The sequence below is a fragment of the Glycine soja genome, chromosome 6 (assembly GCF_004193775.1).
Source record: "Glycine soja cultivar W05 chromosome 6, ASM419377v2, whole genome shotgun sequence".
Classification (NCBI taxonomy): Eukaryota; Viridiplantae; Streptophyta; class Magnoliopsida; order Fabales; family Fabaceae; genus Glycine; species Glycine soja.
The window spans coordinates 45,747,969-45,764,727 of NC_041007.1; the positions used below are offsets into that span (position 1 = coordinate 45,747,969).

At 29.4% G+C, this 16,759-nt stretch overlaps 3 protein-coding genes and 1 non-coding gene across 4 annotated transcripts; 2 read left to right on the forward strand and 2 right to left on the reverse strand.

The window, feature by feature from the left end:
- Window positions 1–140: 140 nt before the first annotated feature.
- On the reverse strand, window positions 141–213 carry TRNAV-UAC. Its single transcript has one exon. It is a non-coding gene; the product is annotated as a tRNA-Val (tRNA).
- A 93-nt stretch (window positions 214–306) lies between these two features.
- On the forward strand, window positions 307–4,583 carry LOC114417215 (tetraspanin-19-like). The gene is made up of 6 exons (XM_028382342.1): window positions 307–656; window positions 1,336–1,435; window positions 2,284–2,364; window positions 2,489–2,593; window positions 3,416–3,587; window positions 4,109–4,583. Exons 1-6 carry the CDS (start codon window positions 487–489, stop codon window positions 4,114–4,116), a joined length of 636 nt encoding a protein of 211 aa, XP_028238143.1. The 5' UTR covers window positions 307–486; the 3' UTR covers window positions 4,117–4,583.
- Window positions 4,584–8,513: 3,930 nt separating this feature from the next.
- LOC114417216 (protein ACCELERATED CELL DEATH 6-like) lies at window positions 8,514–13,116 on the forward strand. The gene is made up of 3 exons (XM_028382343.1): window positions 8,514–9,303; window positions 11,325–11,887; window positions 12,224–13,116. The coding sequence occupies exons 1-3, from the start codon at window positions 8,613–8,615 to the stop codon at window positions 12,758–12,760; spliced, it is 1,791 nt and encodes a 596-aa protein (XP_028238144.1). The 5' UTR covers window positions 8,514–8,612; the 3' UTR covers window positions 12,761–13,116.
- A 2,193-nt stretch (window positions 13,117–15,309) lies between these two features.
- LOC114414247 (putative ribosomal-protein-alanine acetyltransferase) lies at window positions 15,310–16,290 on the reverse strand. The gene is made up of 2 exons (XM_028378547.1): window positions 15,965–16,290; window positions 15,310–15,643 (listed from the first exon to the last, which is right to left on the reverse strand). Exons 1-2 carry the CDS (start codon window positions 16,197–16,199, stop codon window positions 15,414–15,416), a joined length of 465 nt encoding a protein of 154 aa, XP_028234348.1. The 5' UTR covers window positions 16,200–16,290; the 3' UTR covers window positions 15,310–15,413.
- Window positions 16,291–16,759: the final 469 nt, after the last annotated feature.

A 16,759-nucleotide genomic window follows, 5' to 3' on the forward strand; every position in this document is an offset into this window, starting at 1 on the left:
TTTTCCATATAAAAAACAGAGTGGAAATTTTTCCTAAGTAAAAATAAATAAAATTTAAAGAAATGGAAAATTTTCGAAAGTTGATTTTTGGAGTAAATATAAATAAAAGAGAAATGCAAAAAGGTGATAACAAATTCCTTTGTTGCTGCCCAGGATCGAACTGGGGACCTTTAGTGTGTAAGACTAACGTGATAACCACTACACCACAGCAACTATTCCCTCACATTATAAAACAAGTTTTATATTTACTTAAAATAGAATGATGACGTCATTAATAGCCTGAAAAACTGAGCCATAAAATAACCAAAAGAAGAAACTAATAACCTCTTCGAATCCATTGATACGCATTCGAGCCCTAGATTTCAATCTAGGGTTTCTTTGCACGCTAATTCCATCTTCAAATTCTGCCTTCATTCGATTCAGGGGGGAATTAAATTGTTTCTATTTTTTTTCGAATTTACCACAAATTAGAAATCGATAAAGAAAATGGTGAGGGTGTTGAGAAGCTGCATTCAATCGATTTTGAAGCTGGTGAACTCGGTGATTGGGATGGCGGGGCTTGCCATGATTCTGTACTCTGCATGGATGATTAGGGTTTGGCAGAGGAAGATGGGCGAACTTCCCTTTGGTCACGATTCTGATTACCCACCTCCGTGGTAAAATTCTTACTTTTTTTTCTTCCTTTTTTTTTCCTTGTGATCAGAAACTTTGGACTTCGATTGACCCATGGCAAATAAGATTTGAGCAGAGAAAAATGTTTTTTGAGGATACATTTTGAAATTGTTTTTTGGTTATATGGTGCTAATTGATTTTTTTTTTTATTAAAGTCTTGAGTGGAAGATATGTTTTAGGTTGTGAAAGAGAGAATTGTTTATTGGGGGAGTTGTGTTTGGCATTATAAAGCTGTTGAGTTTTGTATTCTGTCCACTTGCTAGCTGTTAATGGAATTAAGAGAACTAGGAAATGAATTATGTATAAGCCGGAGTTTTGGAGCAGTGATGAGGTTCTGGCTTAGGATTTAGATATGTTCAAGGTTTTAAATTGTGGTTGCAATTGCGGTTTTGTTATAATCATCGACATTGTGGAAAGTTTATTGCGGTCGCAGAAACTCCAAAAACCTTGATGTTAGATGCGGCTGCCATTTTTTTAAAACAATGATATGTTCAGTTTGTGAGGTACACTGGTTGGTACTTAAAATTTGTTTGCTTGAGAAATAATTGTGTACAAAGTCCAAACACAGTATTTCCTGCTAGTTTGATTCTTCTTTACATTATTAAGTTTTTTGATCTTTATGTATGGACAGATTGTGAACAAATTGCTTTCTTCTGCATTCAGGTTCATTTACATGTTTCTTGGCCTTGGAGTTGCTTTCTGTGTAATCACTTGTTTAGGTCATGTTGCTGCAGAAACTGCTAATGGCTGTTGCCTATATTTGGTATCCTTTTCTTTAGTCTACCGTTATATTTCAATCTATGATGCACGAATACAGGCACTAGTATCTGATATGTCTCTGATGCAAAGCAAGGATATAACATTTCTAAAAAATTAGTTTGTATGTATGGCACGATACAACATAGCACATGAAATTTATTGATATCATATCATAACATAAGAAAATTATAAAGTCATTGTAAGATTACTCTTAACATTTTTATCCATTTTCTTAAAACCTAAATTAGAGACTTTTAATTTTAAGTGTTAAATGCATTAATGAAAATATGTTTAATTTAATAAAATAAATAAGGTTATATTTAAGGTAGCTATTATTAGCTAACAATTTAAATGATGAAATGATTACTGTTTAATGTATTTATCTTTTGATCCCCCCATGTACTTAATGATTTTGGTACTTTTAACTTAATTTAACTTCTGGTAAGTATTGATCAAACACCACTGGTAATTTTCACTGCTGAAACTTTTAATTTTCTGCACTGATTCTAATTTTTAATTATTAATGCATCCTAAGAAAAAATATTTAAATAAAATAAACAATTCAATAATATTTATGATAACTATAATAATTTAAATAAGGGAATTTTCACTGTTGAATGTATTCATAAATTTCCTGTGTACTGAATTATTTTTGCACTTTTCACTTAATTTCACTTTTGGTAAATATTAAACAAACACCAATAATATTTTTTAGTGATAAAACTTTTAATTTTGTGTACTGAATTGAGCTTTCAAGTAGCCTAAACAGCAGTAGCATTGTGTTCAATTGCAAAAATTCTCATTATGTGGTCATTAAGTCATTAAGGCGCTGTTGACCTTGACTTCCTACAGTATATGGTATTTGTGGTTTTGCTTATCATGCTGGAAGCTGCAGTAACTGTTGATGTATTTGTAAACCAGGACTGGGAGAAGGTATTGTATATAAAGAACTTTCTCAGTAATGTTTTTGTTAATTCAATACTTCTGTAGTCTCTTCCTGTGCAATAGATGCATTAAACCATTATCTGATCCATTGAAACATCGAAATTGGAATCAGGACTTCCCAAAAGACCCCTCCGGGAGTTTTGATCAGTTCAAGAATTTTATCAGGTCAAATTATGAGATGTGCAAATGGGTAGGCCTGTCACTTGTTTCTGTACAGGTAAATCTCCCTCTTCTCTGTGTGTGACACTAGTATAGTAATTTATGACACACTTACTGTAGAAGCATAATTACCAAATGTAAAAGATTCTTCCAACTTCCTAGATGATTACAATTTACAATTTCTCAACGCATTTAAGTTATTTAGTTCAAGTGAATTTTGTATTCAGGTTTTCAAGATTGTCTAATTAGCTTCTTCCTTTTGTGAATAAAGCATACTAAGAAAACTATGTCTCTAATGATTGGAAAATACTGAATTTTAAAACAATATTTATTGCTTTCCCTAAACAAGTTTGGGGACCTGTTGTATGTGAGACTAACACGATACACACTACACAGCAGCAACTTTCTTCTTTTGCACACATCTCTTTCACACTGTCAGGATCAGGTTTTATCTTTTATTAAAAATGGAAAAAGAAAATATTGGATTTTGTCATTTGTTTCTAACTGCATCCTGTTATGTTTGCCCTTTATTTATAGTTTATATGCTTTGTTAGTTATTTGTAATTTGGATGCATATTTTATGATTAAGGGATTGATGAAGGTAATACTCCTGTCGTGGATGATCTGAACCTATTATTCTATCTATATAATTACTTAGTTTGTAAAACAACTGGCCACTAGTACAATGTCTACTGTTTTTCTAATACATTTGTTCTTTCAGTAGAGTACCTGGTCAGCTACTGCGTATTTCTTCTTGTGCTTTGTTACATATTTCTTTAGACTACTACTTCTGGTTCTAAAAAGTGAAGATGGAGTTACTTTTTGGAATTTTGGTTAATGAATGATGTATTAATGGATGGCTGCCTGTGCTGTTAAGCAGGGACTCTCTTTATTATTGGCAATGATACTCAAAGCACTAGGGCCACATCAATATTATGACAGTGATGATGAATATGCTCCTGACAGGGTGCCACTCTTGAGAAATGCTCCGCCTCATTATGTTGTTGTTGATCCAGGATATGTGCATGGAATTGATGCATGGAGGAGACAAGGTAAAAAAAATTGGAATTCTTTAATTGATCATAATTTTCTTATTCGAGTCATCTTGGATTTCCATTGTCATTTATTTTCACTAGTTTGTTTCAAATACCTATTATCATGCATCAGGCTCAGTGTTAAATGGTTTGAAGAGGCAAGTAGGCTTGTAGACTGTACTTTGATGTATACTATAATTTAAGAACTTGAAAATGGTTATGTATTAGATTAAATCTATAGCATTAAAATAGATCGATTTTCTCCATTCCTCTTTTTTGAAACTTGTTTAAAATTAGAACATTAATCTCTGCTAATGATTTTTTTTGTATGATATTGATTTAATTTTAGTGTTTACATTATTATGTCAGTGGTCAGATACTTCATGAAATATCTATTGGATTTTATTTAGTCACTATTTATTAGTTAACTTGTGGAATAAAGGCTAGGCTATTGTTTTATTGTACATTAGTCAGCATGTTAAACATTAGGTCTTGCTTGCACTTTTCTATTTTTAAATGGAAGTTTCCTTCTTAATCAGACAAATAGGTAAGGCCATTTTGCTTTGAATTGAACCTTGATGCTTGGAGCCATGGAAGGTGGGCGTGGCAATCATTTTCGATGCCAGTTGACTTAGAAGGGGACCTGTATGCTGGAGATGGATTAGCTATTGGATTAATGGCTATGAGAGAAACAAGTTCTTATCGTGACCCTTGCATCTGTTACACCAATTTCATACAGTTATGAGCAAACGTATACGTTGTATCATATATTTTTATATTTCTTTTTTGGGTGAATGTACGAACGTATGTATCATATTGATTCATGTCTGTATATCATAAATAAAATGCAGAATCTCTTGATGAATGATCCCCCTGTATCTTCTGTTAAAAGTATCACAGAAGTTGGATCAATAGATAGATAAGAACAAATTTTCCTTTGTTTATCCTGATTACTGATCATTCATCCAGTTGATACAAAATGGAATTTTGGTGCCCGGTGCATTTACACAAAAACATGACTGTCCTTTGTTTTTTCTTTCTATATTTTTTTATTGTGCCTTTTTGCTTTTTTTTTTTTACTTGAGATTTGGATGATAAACTTCATTTCATCACTGGATCAAATGGAGATGAAATGATTTCTTACAGGTATCTTGCGTGTTTTAAAAAAGAAACAGAAAAATCTTCGTTTTAAATTTTCATTAGACAGAGACACTTGTTTTTTTTTTCTTTGTAATTAGTGTAATTTCAGTCAGATTTTTGTAGTACTGTGTAAATTATATCTGCAACGGGATCCATCATCCATGTACACGTTTCAAGGCCTTGGCACTGGCAGTTTCGTTGTGTAATTATTTGCTGCTGAAGCTGCTGCCTGCAAATGGTTTTCATATTTATCATTTAAATTTAGTCGATTTTTATATTTTTAAAGGGAGTTAAAATAGTTGTTTTAAAATAATGTGAAACTTGTATTAGATTTACTAAGATATCAGACATTATGGAACTCAATTGATATTTGAAAAAAAAAACTATAACACAATGACATTTGTCTAAAAAATGATTCTTTTAACAATCCAGAAATAATCTTATATTTGATTTTTAAAATATTTTGATGGCTTATTGAACTTACTTTTTAAGCAATTTTTATTATATTTATCATCTTTTTTGGTTAAAAAATTAATGGATTATTATAATTTTTATTTACATGAATTTAATGGAACAAGTTTTGTCACAAATCAATTAAAAATAATTTAAAATTGTGTCCAAAAAGAAAAAAATTATCATGTTTCAAAAAGATCATTTTTTATTCACTTAAAAAACATAAGGGACAAAATTAGATTTTTAAAAATATAAAAAACCTAAAAAAATTTAATCACAAATATAAAAAACTAAAATTGTATTTTAATTAAATATTTTTACACCACCAATTAAACTAAACTATTTTAAACTATTAATTAAACAAGTTACCTTACTACATTAAATTGTGTTATTTTTAAGAAATAAATAATTATTTTTTAAAAAATTATCCATCATTGAAATTTGACATTAAACATAAATTATTCATTATTAAAAGAAGAATATTTTCAACATAATCTCATTAAATAAAATAAAAGTAATCAACGTTTACTTATAATATATATATATATATATATATATATATATATATATATATATATATTTACTTCATTAATTAATTAATCACTAAGACACTAACCATTGAAATAAAACACAGCGCACAACTTACAAATTTACTTCATTTTATTAGGTTTCTTTTTTCTTAAAAAAAAAATACGAACTAGATATAGGTAACTGGAAGTTTTCAAGAACCAAAAAAAAATCTAAACGAACCAAAAAAAACCTGGAAGTGAATATATATGTTTATGTTTAGATAAAGTGAATATTAATAAGTATATGATTTTATCTCAACTTATTTAAATTCTAAAATATATATTATGCTTTATTTTGCATCTATATATCATCCATCATAATAATTATAAATTTGTGCATAAATATATTAAATAGGAACCAACATATGGTATATGATAAATAATTATATCCCTTAAATTAAGCATGTGATAAAATGCTTGATCATTATTAGGTTTGATTGTACAGAAGAACAAATCATTTATTGCTGGAAGAGTTCAAGAGGTCTGTCTTTGAGGAAAAAAAAAGACAAAAATTGACTTGTTAAAGTCTTTGCCATTGTCTTGCTAGGCTGTCACAAACGAAGAGTCTAAGATGGCGGCGTGGGAACGGAAGTAGACGAGTGAAAAATTGACTTCAATTCAACCAAGAATTATATACACTCACACACCCCATCCTTTGATCGATAATGGTAGATGCCAATTAATTATTTAATTCATTAATAAAAATAATATATTTTAATCCTTTAATTTTGAATTAATTTTTTTAATCTTTTGAAATTTATAAAATATGTTTTTAAGTCCTTATGCATAATGTTAGCAACACATGGAATAAAAGATTTATAATTTATAAAAACTTTTTGACTATTAAAATATGTCTGAATCGTGTCAGAAAAAAATTATAAATTTATTAACTATTTTAAATATTGCTTTAATTTTTTCATTAACTTGATTTTGATAGTTTTTAATTGTCCAAAATTGTACTTTATAATATAAAATAAAAAACCAAACACTATGATCGTGTATTTATCAAAATTTGGAGTTGCTATTTCAAGATAGACATAATAAATGTAAATTCCTAGATTTCACACGTCGGTTCATAAGACACCTTTATTAAGAAGATAAGAGAAAAAATTTGTAAAACAAATGACTCTAACGCTCAAGTACATGTCTAAATATAAGCTCGGGTGAGTGAATGAGAGACATGTTTTTTGGTCGTGTGTTGAAGTATGTGGGATTGTCGTGTTAAGAATTTGATGAAATTTGTATGTATAAGAGTGAAATGTAACGGTTGATTATTGTTTATATGAACTATTATAATCTTTGTAGATGATTTTTGACTTATAAATAATAACCGATAACTAAATCATAATGTTAGAGATAAATATTAACTTATCGATAAAAAATTAGAAAATAATTATACCATGTAAATAATGTGTGACTTTATATTTAATTAATTATCCTACAATAAATAAATATATTCAAATATTAATAAATCAAAAATAAAAAAGTCTAACGGGTAAGAATCAAATGTCTACGCTCTTATTATTCTGTTGACCCTAAACAATAAAAGTTGTGAAAAATTGTCATAAATTATCATCTCTTATTTATTTTTTTTACTCAAACAATACATGAGAACTAAAAAAACTTTAAATATAAAGTACTAAAAATCATGGACCGTGGTCCTAAAAACTCGGATGCTGCAAACTGGTAACAGAGATGCCGTGAGAGGATGAACAACCTCAATCATGGACCGTGGTCCTAAAATCATCGTGAGCGACAATAACGACATAGGTTTTAAAGCCGTGACAGTGAGAGAGACAAGGATTGGTGAGGGAGACAAGTAAACGGTTAGAAATTTTAAAAATATTATAAATAGAATAAATAATTATTTTTTAAAAAATTATCCTTAAAATTTGACATCAAACATAAATTATTCATTATTAAATGAAGAATATTTTTAACATAATCTCATTAAATAAAATAAAAGTAATCAACGTTTACTTATATATATATATATATATATATATATATATATATTTACTTCATTAATTAATTAATCACTAAGACACTAAGCATTGAAATAAAACACAGCGCACAACTTACAAATTTACTTCATTTTATTGGGTTTCTTTTTTCCTGAAAAAAAATATACGAACTAGATATAAGTAACTGGAAGTTTTCAAGAACCAAAAAACAATCTAAACGAACCAAAAAAAACCTGGAAGTGAATATATATGTTTATGTTTAGATAAAGTGAATATTAATAAGTATATGATTTTATCTCAACTTATTTAAATTCTAAAATATATATTATGCTTTATTTTGCATCTATATATCATCCATCATAATAATTATAAATTTGTGCATAAATATGTTAAATAGGAACCAACATATGGTATATGAAAAATAATTATATCCCTTAAATTAAACATGCGATAAAATGCTTGATCATTATTAGGTTTGATTGTACAGAAGAACAAATCATTTATTGCTGGAAGAGTTCAAGAGGTCTCTGTCTTTGAGAAAAAAAAAAAACAAAAATTGACTTGTTAAAGTCTTTGCCATTGTCTTGCCAGGCTGTCACAAACGAAGAGTCTAAGATGGCGGCGTGGGAATGGAAGTAGACTAAGTGAAAAATTGACTTCACTTCAACCAAGAATTTTCTACCAACCAATACCATATACCATATCCATTTACACTCACACACCCCATCCTTTGATCGATAATGATAGATGCCAATTAATTATTTAATTCATTAATAAAAATAATATATTTTAATTATTTAATTCATTTACTACTCCCACGTACACTCCTAGCTTGATTAATACTACCAACTACAGGTATTGTGAGCTCTCAGCTGTGCAATTACATTACAACCTTAATCGCTTAGCATACGTAAATTATGGACCAACTGAGAATTGATGTTGATACAGCTTCACAAGTGGGACTACTGCATAAGGAAATTGTTGGAAAAGCTATGATTTACAAGTTGTATGAAGCTGTTAAAGAAGGACATGGTGCTAGCTTTGTTATGGTGTTGAAGCAACAATCTGAGGAAAATAAGCTACGTTTGTCTGATGTTTTTGATAAAGTCACCATAGCAGGTGATTCACTGCTTCATGTGGCAGCAGATTTGGGGAAAGAAATGATTGTGGGGAGGATTTGTGATCTCTTTCCTTTGCTTCTAATTAGGAGAAATGTAAGAGGTGACACTCCACTTCATGTTGCTGCGAGGTCTAAGAAATATGAGACAGTCAAGTTGATTCTCTCCCAATATGCCACAAAGCAGTCAACATATGATGAGATGAAAGATAAAAAGATAACAAGAGAAACAAATGAATGTGGGAATACTCCTTTGCACGAGGCTGTCTACAGTGGGGATGTTGATGTGGTTAAAGAGATTTTCGACCAGGATAAGGCTGTAGTCCATTGTTTGAACAAGTCAAAGAGATCACCACTGTGTTCGGCAGTGGTGAATGGTAATGAGCAAATTCTCTCACTTCTGTTGCAAATTCCATTACCTGCGGACCAGCCGCTTTCACAGTGTCGTCGAAGTTCTCCACTCCACACAGCTATACAGCATCAAAAAAGAGGTAATCCTTCCTTACACCAAATTACTATTATTTTAAATGATAAGAGATTAATGTTATATTATCATTAATTTATTTAAGAATTTTATTATTTATCATTAATATTATTAAGGCTTAAATAATTTTTAGGTCCTTAGAATATATTCAATTTTTGTTGAATCTCTTATATATTAATAGTTTTATTCAGAATCTTGTCATAATGATAAGATATTATTCTAATAATTGATATATATTGACAGTGTTATTGAGATGACATCATTTAACCACATAAATTTTGAACAAAATTTTTAATATATCATACATCTAGTGTAATGAAAAAAATTATTAAATATTTAAAACAAATTTTATATATATATATATATCTCTAAGATCTCAAATGTATTTAAGCCTATTATTAACATTATATGTGAAAAAATTAATGTCATATTAAAAAACTAAAATAGTAATTATTTTAAAGTATTTTTTTACACAATAATTATAATAATTATGATGGGACTAAGTGAATATTAAAGTGCTTGATTTATGGTCCATTGTTTGAATAAAAATTTAGTTTCCAATTAAATACTTTTTTTTTACAAGAATTAAGTACTTGATAAATAAACTTGTAAATAGAATTAGACAAATATGTTTATACCAATCCGTATTATTCGCAATTAGGTTAGGCAAAACTAGTCATGGGTTAAATAAAGTTGAAGTCTTCCGATTCAAAGGTAAGTCCATAGACTTATTTTTTGTGTGTATATATATATATAAAGCCTATGAATCAACTTGCTAACTAATTCGGGTCTAATAAGTTTAGGAATTGTTTAATACATGCAAATAACTATTTAAAGTAGTACATAAGAAAATTCCACCAATTATTTATGATGAAATTATCTAATCTCATTTTTGCTCAAAATTAGTTAGATAACCATATAATTTTATCAACCTATTTTATTTAAAGGATAACTTATATCATTCATGATTTTTTTACTTCTCTAAGTTACTGCACTTCACACTGTGACAATCCACTCAACACTCTTATTGGTATGAATACTTCAATGTAAATAAATTTTTCCAAGACCTTAACAATCAATTCTACCTATTTTTTATGATGGATGACTGACCCCACAAACTAAAATGACTGACCCCACAATCAATTCAACATATTTTGTTCTCGCTTACATGCTTTATAACAAATTTCCTAGAATGTTATCCATCCCGAAATTTTTTCAAGCCTAACAACTTAACAGTGAAATTTTTAAGTAATCATCAACCATATAGTCTCATAACTATACAGTCTCTAGATCCCTTTCTGGTATGAATTTTTTAAAGTGTTATATGTTCACCAGCTTTTGCCTGATTCTTTCTCGAACCTCATTGTATTGAAAAAGAAGTTTACTCTAATATCATTTGTAACATATAATTGATTTTTGATTTCTTGACGGCTTTCCTTCATACTATGACATTTCACGCGATGATACTTTATTCAACATCCTTAAAATTTGAATTTACTTCTATCACTTTATGCTACACCTCTATGACCTTTGTGAAATGTAGACACAATATTTAGGAAGAATACAAATTGATTGTAGAATCTTGACAGTTTGACCTTTGCTTACAAATTCTTTTATATATAGAGTTACATAAGTCCAAATTAGGTGAAACTAAAATTATTTGTTAATAACATCTAGCACTACATTTTTTTATGAAGACATGTAATTCTAATTTGATCTTCTTAATAACTCGTTCACATTAAAATCTAATCATTGATTACTCTTTTGACATGTCTCGGTTCTCATATTATTCTCCTAAGTTAAGATAAGACCTTTAATTTTTAAATAAGATATCTACAATTTCAACATAATTCGTTTATCATCCCATAATACAAAACATGAATCATCACAATATTCCTAACTCATTCAACTAAATATAAATGAGAAGAATAAAAACATACATCAACAACAAAAATATTTAATATTGTTTAATCATGTCCAGAAACAAGATCTAACTAATTTATTTTACTTTGATTTGTTCTATTGTAGTTATGATACAAGCGATAATAGAAATAAGGCCTGAGCTAGTTTATTTAAGGGATGAAGACGGAAATACTCCCCTTCATTATGCAGTTGACATTGGTTATGTTGACGGATTTCGTATTTTATTTAAAAATTCATTGCTAAATAAATTGGATCAAACTGCCTTGGAACGAAACAAGAAGGGCCATCTTCCCCTTCATCTTGCTTGCAAAAGGGGTTGTGTTGAGATGGTAAAAGAATTCTTTGAACCTGGATCCGGATGGCCCATTAATCCTTATGTTCTCCTCAATCAAAAGGGTCAAAACATTCTTCACATTGCGGCAAAGAATGGAAGAGATAATGTGGTAGAATACCTACTAGGAAATTGCAACACTGGTGATCTACATATAAACCAGAAAGACTATGATGGGAACACTCCATTGCATTTGGCTTCCAAAAATTTATTTCAGCAAGTTATCAGCTTGATCACAGAGGATAAGAGGACTGATCTGAATCTCACGAATGAAGACGGTTTAACGGCTGGTGATATCAGTAAGACCTTTGAACATCCAATGTTGCGTGGAAGAGAGGTATGTGCTTCATCTTGACTTCATTATAAGTAGATTAACATGTTTCTATGGATAGAAAAGATAAAATTTAATTAAATAAAATGAGATGTAACGATAATGAATCCTATGTTTTAATAATTTGTTGATCCCCATTATAGAATTATTCTCTTTTTGGTCATTTAAAAAAAATAATCTATTAAACTCTTGTGATTTATATTATTTAATTTTAATCTATTATTGTATATTCAATCACAACATGAAATTCTACTGCTTGACTATATATGCATAATTATTTTTTATTTTATGTTTACCTCTGCTTTTCTACTTTGAAATTTTACAATATTTTCATGTGGCTAGATTTTATCCATGGAGTTATCAAAAGGAGCTGGAGTCCCTGTAAATCACATGTTGCATTCTCAACGCCAACCACAGCCTGAAAAAGACACCTCTGATTTTCAACGCAAATCACTGTCTGAAAAAGACACCCGTGAGGCATTTTTGATTGTTGCAGCGTTGTTGATGACAGTGTCATTTGCAGCTGGTTTTACTGTACCGGGAGGTCTATATAGCTCTGATGACCCAAACCCTAAAATTAGAGGAACTGCAGTTTTTGCTGGTGATCCAGGATTCTGGATATTCATCATCTTCAATACCATAACTATGTATAGCTCTGCAATGGCATGTGGACTTCTGTCTGTGGGAATAGTTAATCAGTCTAAATTAACTCGTAACATTCATTTTCCGCACTTGTTTTTGACATGTGCCTTTCTGGCAGCATCAGTGGCCTTTTTGTCTGCTGTAGCTCTAGTTGTGGCCAGTAACCGTTTACTCGCAGGTGCTACAATCCTCATTGGAGCCTTTCACTATATCCTCTACATTTTTCTAATAAAATAATGTCGAGCAAATGAAACTTTGATGACTGATGAAATTAAATCTAAGTCATCACTTCCACTTATTTATTCCAGTTTGATCGAGGAGTTTTTTCTCGAGAAATATAGGTGGTAAGCCCAAAAATCTTCTTCATTCTCAGAAAGCAAACAAGGACAAGGACAATGGATTAGAAGAGCATGTGCAACAAGGCAATGGAGTAGAAGTTTTTATTGTTTTTACTGGGATAGAATAAGAAAGACAATTCAGATCTTGTTCATTTAACTTTCCTTTATGTATGAGATGAAACTTGGGATTTGTTTGTCAAATTGAATCTGAAAAATTTAGTTTAAAATTAAGGTAATGTTTGATTTGATGGCGTATTTTCTGTTTTTTATTTCTTAAAAATGATTTTTATTTTCAATTTTTTATAACATTTTAAAAATATATATCAAGAAAAAAATATTGTTAGGTGTCATCACGTACGTTTTGACTTCATCAGGAAAAAAAAAAAAAACTTAAAACGTTATTGCTATGTTGTTTTCAATTTTTAGTCTGTTTTTGAATCCGGATTGTCCTGCTCCCTGTTCTGTAATCCGTTCCTGAAGTTGCAAGCAATTTCAAAAGATAAAGAAAAAAGGTCGTGATGCTGCAGGAAACTTGCACAATCAATTTAGAATTTTAAATCCTTTAATTAACAATTAAGAATGGAATAAAAAATATCTATAAATAGAACATAAGGAAATTTCCCTGGGTAGAAGTAGAACCTTAGAAGGAATTGAAGAGGAGATAAATATGGTATTTCTAATCCGATCTTGTTTAAATTATTTATGAATTATGAACACTGATTTGATGTTTTCTTTTTCTAGCAATATCAATCACGTACGGCATAATAATTCTCCGTGAAAATGTAAAATATGATATAATTGGGTGAAGAAATAAGAAAAGTTACTATGCAGTCAGATGCATAACACAGATACATTAGTTTCTACATTATTCAGAAAAAAATAAAAAAGTTTCTACACTGTGATTACTCCCTCAATACGGATACATATATTACTGAATCAGATAATAATAAATAGTCCAGTGCCATCAAGCAAAAAAGAATAAATACATTACTCGCTTAACCCCAACCCCAGCATTGCCACTACACCAAGCCAGAAACTTGTGCTCGTTTCAAATTCTTGCCCTTTACTTTTAGTTTATTATTTTTTAGTTATCTACCAATTTATTTAATGGGTCTGCTAGTCATTCCTTGTGCCGGCTTTTCCTCATATCTTTTATGGTTCTAACACTGTTTGATTTACACTTTAGAGTAGAGAAATTTTAAAATAGAAATAAAGAAGTTTTATTCTGTTGTTTGTTTTTGTAATGAGTAAGAAATAATATTGTGAAAAGTTGTTTGGTATGAATGAAATAAATAGAAACATAAAAATTCATTAAGTTGCACAAACAATTAATTATGATGCATATATTAATTTGGTAAAGAAAATCATTATGTAAATGAAATTATAGATCAATTTTTGTTATTCAAAATGTTTTTGTGAAAGCAAAAATTTGCTCATGCAAAAATATATTTTTTTATTCTCATAAATATGAAAATGTTAAAAATTTGTTTATGTAAATTTTTTAATATGTTTTTTTTAAAATTAAAATGTGTCAGTTTTTAACATGAACTTAAACTTAGATAAATTCAAACTTATAAGAATGATTTTTTAGACCAACTATGCATACAATTAATGTAATTAAATATGATATTTTTATATTAATTATACATATAACAAATGTAAAATATGACTTTTTGCATCAATTGTGAATTTAACCAATGCACAAAATGGATGCATGTAGGTTTGGATGTCGAATCACATATGCTGTTTTAATTAAACACTCGTTTCATAAACTTATGGAGCTGGGTTTATAAATTTGAACCTGGGGTCCTGGTATTTTTTTTTTTATAAATTTTGATACAGCCCTAGGATTTACAATTAATTTCTGTAAAGTGAGACCACAAAAAATATAGATTCAATTCATTCGTTTAAATGTTTTTTTTTTAATACTTGTTTTTATGTAAGTTATGAATTAAACAGATACAAGTTCTCTATCGCGGGTTATAGCAAGTCAACACCCGCAAAATTTTCTTTAAATATGATTTGTTATTTTTAGTTAATTTTACTAATATTTAATTTAGACTTTATTTTTATTTTTTGGCCACATGTTTGTTTTTAAATTATTTTTTTTTATTAACTATATGTCCAACGTAACTGGCCAACTAGCATATGCCAAGGGAATTAAACATGAGTGAATATTTTTATGAGCCCATTAGCTTCATGGAGGGCGTTTGACGCTTGTGAAGGGGATTTCTATTTAACTAGCTAGACTTAAAATTATCTAGCCTACTTACAATATAAATTACCATCAAAATTATAATAATAAGTTAGTAAGTTAGAAATAACTTATTATTACCATAACAATAAACTTGTAAAGTTTGAGTTTGTCTCATCTAAATAATTAAATCTAAATTTAAGTTTAAATTTAAGTTTTAATTTCCTCATTTAATTAAACAATCAAACTTGATCAAACATTTAATAAATGAAATTTGAATAATTTATGAATAGTTTGAGTCATTTACATTCTTTAAATTAACCACAGATCATGTGTCAAATGTTATTCATTTTCTCCTTCAACTTGAATCGAAGTCCAAGTACATTCTATAAGCATTTCTATCTGAGGAGTAGTACCCTTCAACCAATGTGTCAACTTGGAAACCATGTTTCTTGTAAAGGTTCACTGCAGGAGTCCTCAAGGGATCCACATGAAGCATTATGCGCAAAACTTTACTTGTACTGCATTTCTGAATTGCTGCTTTCAACAAAGCCTCTCCGTGGCCTTGTCCCCTCCATTGCTCCTTAACTAACAAGACCAAAATATGGCATGCCCATGTTATGAATAACCAAAAAATTGAAGAATCAATACAAGTAATGTTTCAAAACACTTCTTACTATCTAAGGTTTATGAGGACGACTTAGAAGACCACATCAGTCTCATCTTTACAAGTAGTAAAAAAAGCTTTAATCTTTTTAATTGGGTAATTTCATCAAACAGGTTATGGTCATAACTTGAATTGAGAACGCCAGCACAAAAATTAACATAGAAAAGACGAAATTTGAAATTTTGAATGCAACCACTATTTCGTGACTTAGATGCAAATAAGAAAACGAAGTGGGGTGAAACCTGCGAGCTCGGTGATAGTGGCATACGAGGAAGAAGGCCAAGAATACATGACATAGCCTACAAGTTCGCCATCCACGTGAAGATAAAGCAATCCACTGTTCTTCTTTCTAAGTTCATCGTGAAAGAATGAAGTCAGTGATTCGTGCTCGGGAAAGATCTCTCTCTCCATTTTCACTATCTCTTCCACTGTATTACCACAGTTTCCATTGAGCTCAAGAATCGCCACATTCGCCATGATTCGTCAGTGTCGAGTTAAAACAGAACTTGAGACCTGATAGCATATATAGACTAATTCAGTTTATATGAATTTGTCAGTCACTAGATTTTGTTTATTTGGTAAAGAAAATCATTATGTAAATGAAATTATAGATTGATTTTTGTTATTCAAAATGTTTTTGTGAAGGCAAAAATTTGCTCATGCAAAAATATATTTTTTTATTTTCATAAATGTGAAAATGTTAAAAATTTGTTTATGTAAATTTTTTAATATGTTTTTTCATGTAAAAATTAAAATGTGTCATTTTTTAACGTGAACTTAAACTCAGATAAATTTAAACTTATAAGAATGATTTTTTAAACCAACTATGCATACAATTAATGTAATTAAATATGATATTTTTATATTAATTATGCATATAATAAATGTAAAATATGACTTTTTTTATCAATTGTGAATTTAACCAATGCACAAAATGGATGCATGTAGGTTTGGATGTCGAATCAGATATGGTGTTTTAATTAAACACTCGTTTCATAAACTTATGGAGCTGGGTTTATAAATTTGAACCTGGGGTC